The following is a 16,645-nucleotide window of genomic DNA, read 5'->3' as shown; positions in this document are numbered from 1 at the left end:
GAAAAATTGGAAAATTGAAAAATTTCCTCAACATTATGAGGAAGAAGACTGGCCCTGGCAGTAAAATAGCAAAATAAGGTTAGGGAATTAAAAAAGAAAAAATAGAGGAAAAAGGATCAACTTGGTAAGAAAGAGCCGGGAAAACATTCGCGCATTCTCCGTTCTTAATTACTGATGTGCCTGTGAATCCGATCGGCTCGTGGAGGAGGTAGCAGCAGACCAGAAAAATGTTGCAGTGCATCTTTCTTCTATCGGACTCCGGGTAAATTCTCCTTCCCATCTTCTTATTCTTTTATCTTGTCTGCTGTCCGACCTGTTTTGGTGTCAGGTATTTGAATAATGTCAAACTTGGATCCAATATCTTAAAACTAGGAATTCAGTTTTACCTGTTCTGTTAGTCTAGTCCGTCAATTCTTATTCGACCTTGTTGCTTGACAAGATTTTCTTCGTAGTTAGTCGTATTTTTGGGTCGGTCGGGGGAAACTTGGGAGGAGTTGGGAAGAATTAGAAAACTTGATTACGTTGTTTCCGATTAGTTCCTGGACGTATGATCCATACACCATTGTTGCTGGTTTAGTGATGCCGTACCCATTTATTTTTCTTCTTTTTTCCTCATTTGGTTTGATTTGGAGCATAAATTCGACTATGGGAATGGAATAATTGAGTTATAAAATTGTGGTTGCTGGGATCTACAGGGAGGTAATGCTCGAGAAACAGTTAACTGGGCATAAGGTGGATAGGTCAATATGTGCTTGGTTTTGGGAACAAGCTATCTCTCAGGGCGAATCCTCTAAGGTACTACCCCTTCCTTTGTGCTCACTTATTTTCTTCATGCGTTGTTGATTCCAGCCCTTCTTTGTAACTAAGCAAAAAATCTACTGACTGGAGTAGCTAAACCTAACTTTTTTCGACCAAATAATTGAGATTTTACTTGAAAAATACCAAAAAGTACTGTTTCTTCCCTTTTTTTTTTGGTTTTTCTTAACTTTAACGGTTGTGGTTTTATGAACATTGTTTTCTTTTCTTTGCTTGCTGTATTGCGTTAAAGCTTCCACCTGTTATTGCATCACCAACACACTATCTTTTCCAAGTTGTTCGTGATGGGGTTACATTCTTAGCATGCACACAGGTTGAGATGCCACCTTTGATGGGAATCGAGGTAAGTTTTCATGTTTATTACGTAGTCTGGATATCATTGTAACTGTCATTTATGCTTTAAATCCTTGACTGTTGAAGTTTTACCCTACTATTGCTCTCTTGCTGTTTCAGCGTAAGTCTTTAGGATAGAGAAGACATTGGTATGATCAGTACAAAACTACAACATCATCATTGTTTTGTTTTTGCTTTTAAATATTTCTTCTGATGTACTAATTGGATGCTTAAGACAACCCCGTTGCCAACCTCATTTTCCTAAGATACTCTCCTGCACTAGTCATCACATTTCAACATCTATTTTCTTTCTTTTTCAAGAATTCTACCTAGCTTACTATCTCTAGCTCCTTCTGCCTTTTTCTCTTCTATAGCAATTTTCTTGAGCAATCAAGTTGGAAATGAATTCTTAATTATGAAATTTTATTGGATTCAGATGACAATATATGTTAAAGATGGTGGCAGAACATTCTCAACGAGTAATGTTGATATATCCAAAATCTTTCTGTGAATTACCTACCCATCCACATGTCAGTTGGGGGTTTGTGTTTTTTCACTAAGAATTTGTGAAAGTTAAGTGTCAAGCACAAGTTAACATCAGCTTCAATCTTCCATTTCTGCTCCGCGAACAGGAGAAAAAACAAAAGAGAAAGAGAGAGAAAAACAAATACAATTAGAAAAACTCTTCATGCCAATTGTCAATGGAAAGACTGTACACAGCAGGTCAGAAGATATCTATAAAGATTTTCATCCATATTAAAGAAAGCGGAATGCAAGATATTGTGTCTTTATCATTTTGTATTCCTCTTGTGCTATTCATCTTGATTCCCTCCATTCTCAGTTATTGTAAGATATGGCCCGGGCACAACTCGCTTCTTTGGCAAAGGCTACTTGCTCATGGTCATGCTATCAAACAAGTTGGTTGGGCGGTGGGAGGGAATGGAGAGTGTTGATTGATAACAAAAGGAGAGAAAATGTTGGAGGTTTCTTTTAAAGATTTTTTGCAATTCCTTCCCTATTGTTAACTACTAAATGGATCTGGCCAGAAAAATGATGCAACCTAGATGTGTTCATCTCTAAGTGTAAGTGCTGTCGTACGGACCTATTTATTTAGTTTTGAACAGTTTGATCTTTCGCATTTGTTTGTTCTATGTTAATAACCAATTAAACTCAACTTTTGTGCGAAGCTGTTGGAGTTCTTTGTCATGGCCAGTTAAAGTCCTTTCCTGGGCTGAATAGTCCTTCCTCTGTGCAATTGAACCAAAAGGAAATATCATTAGTATTGTCAATATAGGTTTGCAGATCATGAACAATTTTGAGAAACAATAAAGGAGCATTCATGATAATGTCAACTAGTGGAGAAAATCGTTCGCAGAATTTATAATTAAAAAAAGGTGATGCATGGGGTTAAATATTAGAGAAATTAGCAAAATTTGGAGTGAGACTCAAAAAGTCAAAATTGGTAACATTATTACTTTTTTCAACAGATTGAAATCAACCTCCCAGAAGAGATCTTAAACAATGTTCATTCATTTTTCATATTGAATAAAGTTTCTCACTGTGATTTGCGAGGAAATTTTTATTGTCAAAGGCAAAACCAAATTTTCAAATTTTAAGTTTGGGTTATAAGGCCAGTACAATATATAGGAGGGTGGTCTACTCACTCCAGTTTTATCAACTATCAAATATTTTGAACTATTACTAATTCCTCCTTGAGAACTTATTCTAAATTCTCAAGGAGTAGAAGAATTAGTAGGAGGACTTTGCATTGTTGATACAGTTTGCCATTGGATGCCTTTTGAAGTATAATGAAATACTCATCGAACAATATTTTGTTTGTTTCCAGTTTCTTTGTAGAGTGGCAGATGTGCTTGTAGATTATCTTGGGGACCTAAATGAAGATCTAATAAAGGACAACTTCGTTCTTGTTTATGAGGTACTTGTGACTCCTTTGGTTGCTCATTGTAGTATCTATGGATTGGTCTGCATGAAAATTCAGCATGATAATTAAGTCTTGAATGGACTGTAGTATGCTTCATCTGTGCTGAACTGCTAGGCTTGTCTGCTTACATGTATCCAACTATCCATCATATGTATTTGTTTAACGTTACTATATGTGTTGGAAGAATATTCCAATGGATTCAGATATTGCAATCAAGGCAGTGTCTTAAGGTCCTTCTCTCTCTCTCTTCTTTCCCTGGCTACAGTGTAAGTAGACATGTATGAAAAGACAGAGAAATGAGTATCTTCTCAACTATTTTTTCGTTTTGGAAATTGGTGTCTCATACCATCGCCCAGTTAAAGCCTTTATATTTAGGTACAGTCTTCTTTTGGAAGTGCGTTGTTTGAGTATCAGTTGAATTATTTTCTCTTGTTCTTACACCCAAACCTTATCCCACCTGTGGAAGAGGGAGAAGTCTGGGCGGACTGGTGTTTGTGTGAAGGACTTGAGAGTAGCTGACTTGTAAATCAAATTTTAGGTTGCTGATATACATCTTCTATGTCTACACGGCTTGTTCTTTCTTCTTTTTCTTTTTCTGGTGAAATTTTTATTTTTTGGGTGAATAGATGACTTGGATTATTGTTATTATAGTCGCTGTTATTGTACCATTATCATCATAATTGCAGTTTGGTGTTTGCTATTATTCTATTCATAAAGAAATTTCTGCTAGGGTTTATCTGTTAGAGCAGCACTTCATGATTATACTTTTGGTGTTTGTTTTGATCATAGAAGTTTCCCTGAATTGTTAAATCTGCTAGAGATAGAGAATAATTATGGGTTTATTTGGTCCATCTTGCAGCTTCTTGAGGAGATGATAGACAATGGTTTCCCTCTTACAACAGAATCAAACATTTTAAGGGAGATGATAGCTCCCCCGAATATTGTTAGTAAAGTGTTAAGTGTTGTGACTGGTAACAGTTCAAACATGAGCAACACCCTTCCAGGTGCTACGGCATCTTGTGTCCCTTGGAGAACAGCAGACCTGAAGCATGCAAGCAATGAAGTCTATGTAGATCTTGTAGAGGAAATGGATGCAATCATAAGCAGGTTCATATGTTACATTTTTACTTATTACTTTTTTTTAATAAAATTCTTGTTTCTGTATCTCTTTAACAATATGGATGTTTTATATGCATCCGAATTCAGATCCCATCAGGTTCAGACAGTTTAAGGATTATTTCTATCAATTTCTTATAGGGGAGAATTTGTCAACAACTCCCCCCCCTCCAAAAAAAAAAAATAATAATAATAAAAAGAAAAATGAAAAAAATAAAAGAAACTCTCTCTTTCTCAAACCGTCTTCTTTGTTGATGATTTTTTGAGATCATGTATGGGGAGGCAAAGTGCAGGCATTTAACATGGTGTTATGCACAAGTTGTCTACAGCCCCTTCTTGGGTAGGCATTTTTTTCCTCTTTAACTATCACATAACTTTTTTTGAGCTCTGTGCTACCTGATTGTCTCTTAATTTTTTTGTACTATGAGGGGGGGGGGAACTGGGGGAGAAAATAGTCTCCTTATTGACCCAATCCAATTGAGTTAAGATTCATACTGGACACTTCAGTAATGTTTTTGTGGATCAAGAAAGGTTCCAGCACAGGCATTCTCGCCAGAACAAGCCAAATCTTATTAAAATGGGTTGAATGAGTTGCTTAGGCTGTTGGTATCGTTTTAGTTTTTGACTTTTGTCTATTTAACACAAATCATTAAAGAAAAAGCCTTTTTTTTAAACCACAAAAGCCGTTTGGTACCCCATTAGTTGAAATAGATTATGGAACGATAAAATGTTTGCTAACCATCTAGCATGAATAGTTTTATAATTATTGTTGCCCACCATACTTTGGTTTTATTATTACTTTATCCCTTGTACTTTCTAAAATTACTAATCTGACATTTAACTTTATCTGCAATTACTAATGCCCCCTACCATTAAGCTCCATTAGTTTACTGATGATGTGTCATCTTTATATTTCTCAAAAACCCCAAAATAACCCTGGAGTTTTCTCTTCTCTTATTTACCCTCTTATCAAGTTACTGTACTAACCTTAATTAACTATGGGAAAAAATTAACCCTAAATCTATTTTCTTCTCTAAAAAGAAATGCTCGAATAAAGGAAAGAAGTGATTGAATAAAACTCAACATAGAAATTGAAGATGAGGGAAATAAATTTGTATTCTTCTCTAAAACTCAAAATAGAAACTGAAGATGAGGAGAATAAATCTGTTTTCTTATATTGCTTACACAAACAATAGCACAATTTGATTTGGGTTTCAAAATCATAGACCATAAAATTATTGAAACATTGAAAAAGTGGAAAGACTACTTTTGAAAAGCATAGTAGGCAAAGGGGAAGAAAGAACATGATCCAGTTCTTTTGATGATAATGAATACTTAATTATTATTTTTTACCAAATTTTTCCCTTTGGTAAAAAATACTTAATCCTGTTAACTGATTTCTTTCTTCTACGGGGAAGTGTTATAGAAAAATTTCTAGAAGAAGATGGCAAGGAAGAAGAATATTTTAAACATTGAAATCAGCTTACAAAACTGAATAATAGAAGTGTCATCCAGAAAAAAATTGAAAGAAGGTAGAAAGGAGGAAATAAACCCCTTGCTTCAAGGATTTGAGGTCTTTGTCACTGTAACAGTGTTTGTGGTTGCAATTCATCATTGTAAAATTTACATGTGCTGGAAGATGGCAAGGAAGAAGAATATTTTAAACATTGAAATCAGCTAACAAAACTGAATAATAGAAGTATCATCCAGAAAAAAATTGAAAGAAAGTAGAAAGGAGGAAATAAACCCCTTGCTTTAAGGATTTGAGGTCTTTTTCACTGTAACAGTGTTTGTGGTTGCAATTCATCATTGTAAAATTTACTTGTGCTGGAGTCACTGAACAGGAGCTGGGATGGCCATGAAGAAGAAAGCACATTGAAGGTAGGAACTTTTTGGGAGAAGATTTGAGGTTTAGCAGGGAGCAGGGTTCGTAGCCCTGATTCATCGTCGTTAATGGGAGGGAGGGAGGGAGGGAGGGAGGGAGGGAGGGGGGGGGGGAGAGAGAACGAAGTATGAATGGATTTTTTTTTTGGGGGGGGGGGGGAGGGTTTCAAAATGAATGGAATTTGAAAATAAGGGTAAAACTGGTATTTATTCTTGTTTTTGTAAATAAGGATAGTATTGTCTTTTGATTTCTTAATTTTAATGAAGGGCAAAGTTGACGTTACATATCCGAACTTAATAGTTACTTAACACCGTTAGAAGGGAGGGGGCAATAGTAATTTTGAAAGAACGAGATTTGATTAGTAATAAAACCAAAGTATAGGGGGTAATAGTAATTATCCCAATAGTTTTTATGCACTGGTTGAATGGATTCCCTCTTCACCCATTTTCCATCCAATGAGCTCAAACCATAGCAGAGCTGAAACCATGTTTTTGTTAAATTTACATTGCATTAGCTTTCTATCACTCAATTATGAGGACAACCTCCCTGTATATCTTGACAGAACTTCTGCTGTAATACCCATCATCATGTAAGTAATCTTAACCACTTTATGTCCCTTTGTAATGGGACCAAACCCAAAGCCAAAATATGAAGAACAAGAGTTGGAGAAGCAGTAATCTTTGGGAAGTAAAAACCGTTCTCTAGTAGATGAATTGTATAACCACTGCTCCATCTGCAAAAGAGAAGATACATATAAGAAAACCAAGCCATCGCACGAAGTCCTCGATATAAACCACAGTCAAATTCCTCTCCTTGAATAGTAATTGAGGTTTTTTTCATCTGGTTAGTGAAAGATTCAATCTCTGACGAATAAAGGCCACTATTTTGTTCAACAAGGATGTGAATTGGGGCTGTCTCTGTTGATTGATTCATGCTTAGTAATGAAACATGATTGACAATAAACTGTCAGGTTTGGAGAAAAGCAGGCTGGTTGGTTATTAGGGGTGGTCAAAGACCAGCCATTTACTAATGAGTGGCTCGATAGTCTTGAAAGGATTTCTTCCATGATATCAGTAGTTGAAAGCATGGATGACTGCTGCTCCCCTGTTTTTTCCTTCCTCAATTTCTTTAAGGTGCTGCTTCTGTACTCTTCTTTCTTCCAGCTCCCTTGTTCTTCCTTAGTTTATTCTTGATGGTGCTGCTCCCTTGTTCTTTCTTCCAGAGTGTATTCATGGTGGTGCTGCTGCATTTTTCTTTCTTCTGGTGTGAACCTTCTTCCATGCGTTTCTTTAATTGTATCTTTTGGGCCGCATTTGGTAAGGTTTTTATTCCACCTGGGATGGTGTTGCATCACAAGTGAACTGACTTGCAGCAAGGGAGACTGATGTAAACCCCAAATCTAGGGTTTGTCTTCAGGATCAGTTCAAGTGAACCTGCAGTAAAATAGGGTTCTACTAACCCTGTGGTTATGGTGTAGGGCTGCCTTTGATTGGTTCTTGTGTTGGGGATTAGAATCTGTTTTGTGTGAAAAATCAAATGCAACGATAACAAGGATCCCTCTCTAATTGGGACTCCCATCTTGACTCAGACTCTTCAATAACTTGACCAAAGTAAGACCAAACTTCAAAAGAGAGGTAGAACTAGCTTCCCAATAAAATTCGGGTCCTACACTCCTACTATAAGAATCCCTCTCTAATTAGGACTCCTAGCTAGCCTAAGACTCTTTCAACTTAACAAAAAAGGATTCAAATATAACAACATAAAAATAGATTTGGACTACTAACAAGATCCTGATTTCGGCTTAAGATCAGATTGGGTTTGACTAAGGGTACCCAAAATCACCAAAATGCCCCTATACTGGCTAAATTTCCCCTGGATTCCTGGCTGGCCTGCAGGGTACTGGCAGCCTCTTTGGGCCTTCTTTTGGTGTCCTGGATCTGGTTCACATCAAAGACATTAGCAATCTCACAGACTGGTGAAGAAACACAAGGGAGGAGCATGTTTTATTTAAAACCTAAAGAATATAAGATTTTACCCTTCAATTCTGTTGTAGCAGGATGGTCTCAACAGCAGCTTGCCAGCTTGTAGCAGTCACATATGCAGTAATACTGGGGAATCAATGATAGGAAAAGGGGAAGATAGATGGAAGAAGAAAGGGGGTAGGGGATGGGCTATCTCAGCTGTTGAACATGAATTACTCCATAATATGGCCAGCAAATTTGATATCTCTAAAGTCTTCTTTTCTATTGCAATGAAAGGGGCTATTTATAGCTTGGCTAAAGCTTTACAAGAAATGGGTACTTTCTATCAGCAGTAGTAGTTATCCTTGACTTTTCTCTTGATTTCACCTTGAAGTCATTCATTGCGCAAGTTTGGCCCTGACAGGTCTATATGTCTTGGCCCTAAGGGTGAGTCTGGTTTGAGAATATCTGGCCTTGAGTTTGGCCAGACTAGGCCAGGGTTGAATCCTCTTGCTGAGATCTATCTGGCCCAACCCAGCCATGTCTTCTTCTTCTTTCTTCTTTTCCTTATGCTGCTGCTTCTTCTTCTCTCCCAACCCCTGGCAAGCCCATTTCTCCCTGTAGTTAGGGCCAATCAGGGTCTCTGCCCTGCCTGACCCTGTTGCGGCTGTTGGTTTAACAATCCAACGGCAACTCATGTTTAGCACTAGTCTTTACCTTTGATTTAGGTTTTCCTTGAATCATTAAATTCATGCTTTGGCAAGATTTTCAAGGTGACCTCATTGGTGATCTGTTCTGGAGTCACTGGTCATTTGATAGAAGATGTATCTCCGTCCAGAGTATGCTTTATCCTCTAATTTTGTCATTACCTCCCCATTCGTAAAAGAGGATGCTTGAAGTTCTGATTAATTTACTTGGTTTTCCCCATGTGGTTTGAACTATTTTTTTCCTTTTCTTCTTCTAATCAGTATTGTTTCACTCATCCAGACCCTTAAAGTATTTAATCTTCAGTTACATGTATTGCATCAAAGGGATTAGATCTATTTTCCTGTAACAGGAATTACGAAGCACATACAATGTGTTTGTCAGTCGGTTTTTGGTTATATGTCTAAAATGTTTTCTTGATTTTCTTATGCTGTTAGGGACGGCGTCCTTGTGAAATGTGAAATATATGGCGAAGTTCAAGTGAATTCCCATCTCTCAGGTCTTCCAGATTTGACTCTCTCATTTGCTAATCCATCTATCCTGAATGATGTGAGATTTCATCCTTGTGTTAGATTTCGACCATGGGAATCAAATCAAATTCTTTCTTTTGTGCCTCCTGATGGGCAGTTTAAGCTAATGAGTTACAGGTATGTGCACAAGTGTGAAACTGTATTCTTTTTTCTCTGCCCATCCAGCTCTGTAATGACATCCTTATTCTTACAGGATTAAGAAATTGAAACAGACTCCTATTTATGTAAGACCTCAGTTGACATCAGATGCTGGAACTTGTCGTCTCAGTGTATTAGTTGGAACACGGGATGACTCCGGGAAGACGATTGACAATGTGACAGTGAATTTTGAGTTGCCTCCTTGTGTTGCTTCAGCAGATTTGGCTTCAAATCATGGAACAGTGAACATCCTCGCTAATAAGGTAACCAAATTTTTGTGTGTAGAGGTTGCTGTAATACTTGCTGAACATTGTGTTACGTTTCCCTGGATTTGAGCGTGAGTTTACCATCAGGAGCGAAACAAACTATTGCAAGTTTGGAAATTAGTTCCTAAAATCTTTCATAGCCTGTGAGAAATGGATGGCTACTTTAGTCTGTGATGGCACTGGTAGGACAAAAGGTAGCCATCCCTGCCTCTTCTTGAGCTACACCTTGTCTGTGGACCTTGTTGGATTGGTCAGTTTCTCACTGTTGCATGTGACTAAAGGTAGGGTGGAATACTTCCCCCTCATATTAGAAAGCAATTATGTCCCTTCATTTGGAATTAATAAACTAGAGTGATGGAACCATATTCAAATAGCCAACTCCAATTGGTTTGATTTGGTTTAGTCTTAGTTGATCAAGTTCTTATAGTCTGTTGGGTTAAAATTTGGTTATAGAAATCAAGAAGAATCAGGAAATAACTCAAGTTCTGTGTGATATGTTTTCCTGGTACACATATTATCTGTTCATTTTAATATTTATGCAGACCTGCTCTTGGTCCATCGGGCGGATTCCAAAAGAGAAGGCCCCATCTATGACTGGAACCTTAGTGCTGGAGTCAGGTCTGGAACGGTTGCATGTTTTTCCAACATTTCGAGTTGATTTCAAAATTATGGGAGTTGGTCTCTCTGGCTTGCGAATTGATAAACTAGATCTCAAGAACTTACCAAGTCCCCCATACAAAGGTTTCCGAGCTCTCACTCGAGCAGGAGAGTTTGAAGTGAGGTCATAAATCCACTCTTTATTGTGGTGTGCTCACAGAATCTGCTCCTGCTTCTTGATGCTTTGTCTGGATTGACAGCATGATTCTTTGTTTCATGTGAAGTGTGTGATGAATGAGGTGAGTATCTGCAGACTGTAGTATCATGTTTATGGCCACTAAGAGTTCAGAGGACAAGTGTTATGCGTTAATTTTGAAATTCGCTTGCTGACTCAGCAACCAAGTTGTTACCATATTGTTGTCAAACCTGTGGATGTTGTCCCACAATGTTGCATGCTAGAAGGAAGCAAGTATGATTCACTCTCTTGGTTTACTTTCTTTTGTTGGCACCCCTGTTTGCTGCTGTACTAAAAGATGTGGATCTTTAGGTTTTTGTATACAGTATCAATTTTTTTTTTTGGTATGTATACAGTATCAATTTGTACAATACTACATTCATTTGTTATTTCTCAACTACTTTTCATGGTAGCATATACTTGTTCTGTATTATGATAACCCTCTTGACCAAGTAAAGCGATGATCTGACGACATGATTTAATACCTTAGAGGTTACTAAATTCATGAAAATTTACAGTTCATTTAAGTCATTGGATTTTGTCTAATGTTAGAAAAGCATCCCCAAGTGCAAGAAGCTGGGATGGCTATTGTTCTGGAGAAATAATCTGGATTTTTCTGACTGTTTTCTATATGCTAGTAGGTGCATGAGGGCACAGAATTATAGGATGGGAAGGTACATGATTGAATCCAAGGTTGAGATTTAGCAGTTGCCCAATGAAAACCATTTCCTAGGCATCCAACATAGATGACTGTATCACTGTTCTGCTTTTGATATAATGGCTAGATTTTGAGAAGCTTATTGACTGAAAAACAAGTTTGATTCATGTCAAGATGGGACTAGTTCAGCTCACCACTGAGGTGTTAGGCTATTAATACTAGTGTTTTGTGGCTTTTGCCTTCTCTCTACATTGACACCATTGTAATGTTACTGATATTAGATACCAGCAATCTTGATATGGCTGCTATAGTTTTGATACCTGATCGATGTTCAATCTTGGCTGTGTATACTCAAATAGACCAAAATGCTCTTCAAATTTAGGCAACTCATAAGTCATCTATTTTAGCAAAATATTTGTTTGACCTGATCCATATTGAATACCTAGCTTTATGCAATTGCTACCTACTTGCAATTCCCCTACTAATGGTCATACACAATCCACTATCACCCTTTCTCTCTCAATAGACCTACCACCATAATCGAAACTTAAATTAATTTCTAATGTTGGTAGTTCTTGCAACTAGCAGGTTTTCAAGTTTTTATATCAGATAAAACAAACTCTTAAGAGAACTTCTATTGATGTTTGTCAACCCTAGTATCTATAAAGCTGTTTCAGTCAAACTTTACCTTGAGAAGCCAAATTCCATAGAGCTTCTTCAAGTCAACCATACCTTAATGTCAAGGTTTTTCACACTGGAGCATCTCAATACGTAAGCAGTGATTCTTGAAGCACCTTCACCAAATGCCACTTCTTCGTTTACTTTCAAAAAGATCAAACTTTAATTGTTTTGACTCATTCTCTTTTGTCTTCCATAATATAGATTAATTCTGTGGTAATTTCTAATTAGAAGCTCCACTAATTGTTTCTATAACTCTTTTTGGTAGAAGGTTCTTCATGAAGTCAATACTAAACTAGCTAGTTGCAAGCCTCTATGTTTTTGTGTCTCACTTTAGATTACCCAGAAATAATTCAACTGCTAATCTTCAATTTTCTCTTACTAAATCTCAGTTCAAAGAAAATTAACTTTCCGAATGGGTCAAAGTGGCCAAAAAAAAAAAAAATTTGTTCCATCAGCTCTCTTTTCGTCTTTCATGGAAGGGATTTTGATCTTTTTCTCTTGCACGTTTGATCACTTTCTGCAAACTCAAATTTCTATTCTCATCCATTTTAATATCAAGTGACTTGGACATGCACCATTTCCCATTGCATAATTGTTATTCTAAATTGAAAAGCAAAGAAGGTGATGGATAACCATCAAAGAAGTTATGATTAGCTCTCTGAAATACTAAGCTTTAACATAAGAAAACCAATGCAAGAATGCCAAAAAGCTTCATCACCGCCGATCGCGGGGTTGTTAACAAGTTCAATTAATGAGTCTTCTGAATTATTGATCATTATCTAAATGTGAAAGAGTTCAGAAAGTACATGTTTAAGTACTGTTTATCCAATCATAACCCCTCAGTTAAGCATGAAAATTTTCAATTTAATCATTCAAGTTAGGCATTGAAAGAATGCACCTTACACCACTAGCATTCCTGTGTTTCATCTTCTTCTCAGCTTTCAATTGCTTAGAAGACTTGTTCTGCTTCTCTCAGTTATGTCTTCTAGAACCTAACACACCATAGTCACCTACCTTAGTTTCATTCAGAATTGAGCAAGAACAGTATCTGATCCTGGCAGGAAACATCTACTAATTATTTCAAGTAATGACCTAGAAATTTAGATTTTGAAAGAGATGACAACTGGGGAAGATTTTATGCTGCATTGTCCATGTCAGTATTGGTGATTATTGTCCTTTTAGGGGAACTATATTTTGTTTCTTCCACTATAAACTTCAAATTCAAGAAAAAAGACTAATCAAATTAACCCTAAATGGTTCTAAATAAAATTTTGCATTCATGTCATTTTCTTGTATGCCATATTTTTCAATTCTAGTTGGTCTAGATATGAGAACACCATGGGGATAATGGGAACACCCCATTTAAGTTTAACCCCTTCTCCACAAATTATATGTTAACACCCCCCTTCTACCCCTGTAAAATGTCTAGTTGCTCCTTCTAATTCTAATATTTCCAATAATGCTCTTGCAATACATGAAACTGCACAATGCACACGATAATTGGTTAGTGCAATAGGAAGTAGTTATGCGATTAGGGGCGAAGCTACCCCAAGGCATAGGAGGGGTCATGCCCCCCCCCCTCTCCCCCTCCCCCTTATTTTAAACTTGTCTACAGAAACCCCTCTAACTCTCCTTCCATTTGTGAAATTACCAGCACTTGCCTTCGCCTCCCTTGCTTTTTTGAAATTTGACTAGAAAACCCTTCTGGCACTCTTTCCATTTGCAGAATATCAGTTCTTGTCCTTCCCTCCGCTCTTGATTTTTTTAAAATTTCCTTAGAAAGATCTCTCTGGTCATCATTCTATGCATGAAATATCAACATTTTCCTTTTTTTTACCTCATTTCATTATCCGAATCCCTCAATGTTAAATCCTGATTCTGCCCTATTTGATCTTCAGCTTTCACAAGCAACTTGCATCAAACCCTTAATGGCTCACAGCTAATTTGACTTCATACGATTACTTCCCTGACTTCCATTTTTTCACTTGATTTCATTATTCGACTCCCTCAATGTTAAATCCGCAATTCAATCTCCAGCTTTCACAAGCAAGTTGCATCAAAAATTCAAAATCTCACAGCAAATTTGAGCCCTTGGGTAATTCTCCACTTAGGGTTTTATTAGGTTGAAATCACTATTCCCAGCAGCTCCCGGTGACTATGACACTACAGTAGCCAATGAAGGCAGCTAGCGTATCTGACGTTCTAATCAACTTCTAACGGTTTCAGAATCCACCCAAACTCGGAAAACTCCTCAACATGTGCCGAAAATCGTGCTACGTTAGAATCTCTGTCGGTCCAGTATCAACCCGGTCCCATCTGGTCCGATCCGTTTCGGTTCGGCTTAATTAGTTGCTTATCACAGTGAAGAAGAGAATTTGCAGGACTCGCAACGGCGCAGCCGATTTGGTTCAACTTTTAGCCGTCATTGGGCCTGGGCCGGACGGAGGAATGGGGGCCCAGTGGGTTTGACGGTAGCAGCAACAACAACAAGATCTAGAAAGAAAAGCCTCGAAAGTAAAAGGGTTAGTAGGGTCCACATAACCCACCCAATCACCGACGAAAGCGTCGAAAACGTCGAACAGTAACAAAACATCATGGTGACGTGGCGAAGTCGTCGAAACTCGAAAGCCGAGTCTTCGGGGTTAAACAAACTAGCGGTAGTGGAAGCTAGTTGTGTAAAACGTTGACGTGGCAGTCACGTATACGACAGAAATTCAATACCCCAATTCCGTTGTTTTACAAATTATTTGAAAAAATTGGTTTTTTTCACTTCAACCGTTGCGGCTGTCAGTGCTTCAGTCCAGGAAGCCTAAATCTCACACGTGTTTTTAATTTTTCAACTCGGTGACACGTGAGAGTGTGAGACCACCTTAACTTCTTCTGACCGTGGGGACCACTTTGATGGCTTTAGAGGACGGCACGCGGCCTTTCATATAGATTCCGCCGCCATTACTATCCACCTTTTTCTTAGCTTTCTTTTCAATGGACGATACCCCTTCTCCATTTTCCATTCTTTCTTTCTTTATTTCTATCACGTTTTCCTTCTTTTCCAAGTCACTCCCTCACCCTTCGATCTTGCTGGGTTGGTGCATCGTACGCAGTCGTGCCTATGGTGCTCAGCGTTGGATGAATATTACATAAATTTCATCAAATTTTAGTTGCACAAAATAAGATGTACATCAGACACAGTCACTCCTGTGATCCTCAGCATTAAATGGATATTACTGAGCTTCTATTAAATTTTAGCTGCACAAAATAACATGTGCATCAGTCGCATTTATGCCTGTGGTGCCCAGCATTGAATGACCATCTGCATAGATTCTATTTAGCTGTACAAAATAATACATGTAGGTTATACCAATTTAAGTGAAATAATGATATGAATTGAACCAGTCTTTGGTATGGCTGACATTTAATAGAATATACGTTGCACTTATCGAAACACTACCCTGTACATTAGCCTTGCAAGGACCGTATATTTTACAAAATCATGATTGATGAGGAATACATAGCTGGTGTGGGAAATCTTCTGGCTTCTCCCTCCTCTCTTTTTTGTTCTTTGGTAGATATCCTTTTTCCTTTAAAGTGGCATCTCAAAGAAAGACATCTCAAAGAAAGAGGGAAGTTAAAAAAAAAAAACCCTTTCTTTTTCAATGAGATCAACATCAACCCCTAAAACACGATACAATGTATATTAGAATTCCTTGATCAGCTTTTAACATAAAATAATGAATTATTTGTTTTTCCAATCTTTCAACCATGATAGTAACTTGGCAAGCAAAATGTGTTCTCTTAAGGAAGGATATTTAGCCTATTTACGCACTGCTTGGAATCCATTAATCACGCTTAATATTATAATTAGATATTAACCTTCTCACCATGATATGGGTCATCTGAATTTGAAGATTTTTATTCTATATATATTTTTTTGGTAGGAGATTTTTATTCTTTTAGAATCTTGAAAACATTAATCTTCAATAAAAATAAAAAATTTATTTTTGTGGAGAGAAATTCAGATGATGCAGAAAATGATAGATATGCTAATGGTAGTTTTGAATGACAGAGTTTTGTTTTAAAGTAGCCTTACTTTCAAAACTATGTAGGTTCCGTTGTGCCATTTTGCACCAAGTACAATGATTCAATCATTGGAAATCCACATCACTTGGAGGATCCAATGATTCTAAAGAGTCATGTTAAGCTCTAATTAATACCCTTCAGTTACCATACTTTGATGGTAATGTTCATAACTCTCAGTATACTCATTTAAGTTCTTCAATTTGAGTATCTAAAGCCCCACTCCATGGTGGTGTTTTTGAATCTGATTTGACCTTCGAGGGCAATTCCTGATCGCAAGTGTCGGCCAACACTCACTCTTCTTTTTAATAAACAAGACTCAAGCAAGACAACAAGATTCAACAGTGGTTCATTTGAAGAGGTTAGATTTGAGTACAGAGTCAAAGTTAACAACTTGATATTATCCAATTGCAATAAGGACGAACACTTGTTATTATACAAATTTTCAACTATGTTGACATTCTTTATCATTCATAAGAAACATTTTCGTCCCAAAACTCACACATTAACTCTCCAGAAATTCTTAAAATGGACAATATTATTTAGCAACACTAGTTAGATTTTCTAGTGAATCTAACTAGTGTTTCAATAGGTTCTTAATTAGCAAAATAAATAGTATTTCATCCTTTCAAAAACTCTCTTAGCATGTTGTAAGTTGTTTATGAAACATGCTTCAAGTCAATCAAATTCATTCTTATGGGCTATGTT

The 16,645-nt window shown here is 37.2% G+C and overlaps 1 protein-coding gene across 1 annotated transcript; it reads left to right on the top strand.

The window, feature by feature from the left end:
- Nucleotides 1–87: 87 nt before the first annotated feature.
- On the top strand, nt 88–11,002 carry ZIP4 (Clathrin adaptor complexes medium subunit family protein). Its single transcript, XM_089166098.1, has 8 exons — nt 88–262; nt 696–795; nt 1,049–1,159; nt 2,996–3,085; nt 3,951–4,198; nt 9,196–9,405; nt 9,482–9,689; nt 10,235–11,002. The coding sequence occupies exons 1-8, from the start codon at nt 228–230 to the stop codon at nt 10,478–10,480; spliced, it is 1,248 nt and encodes a 415-aa protein (XP_089022224.1). The 5' UTR covers nt 88–227; the 3' UTR covers nt 10,481–11,002.
- The last annotated feature ends 5,643 nt before the right edge of the window (nt 11,003–16,645 follow it).

The sequence above is a fragment of the Hakea prostrata genome, chromosome 8, assembly GCF_041222555.1.
Source record: "Hakea prostrata isolate BN-2017 chromosome 8, UWA_Hpros_2, whole genome shotgun sequence".
Classification (NCBI taxonomy): domain Eukaryota; kingdom Viridiplantae; phylum Streptophyta; class Magnoliopsida; order Proteales; family Proteaceae; genus Hakea; species Hakea prostrata.
This window is presented reverse-complemented; position numbering and strand designations above follow the sequence as displayed.

Coding starts and splice junctions, on each gene's coding strand:
- ZIP4 (XM_089166098.1), top strand. CDS start 228: ATGTTGCAGTGCATCTTTCTTCTATCGGACTCCGG. Junction 796..1,048: donor CTCAGGGCGAATCCTCTAAG/GTACTACCCCTT, acceptor ATTGCGTTAAAG/CTTCCACCTGTTATTGCATC. Junction 4,199..9,195: donor ATGGATGCAATCATAAGCAG/GTTCATATGTTA, acceptor TTATGCTGTTAG/GGACGGCGTCCTTGTGAAAT.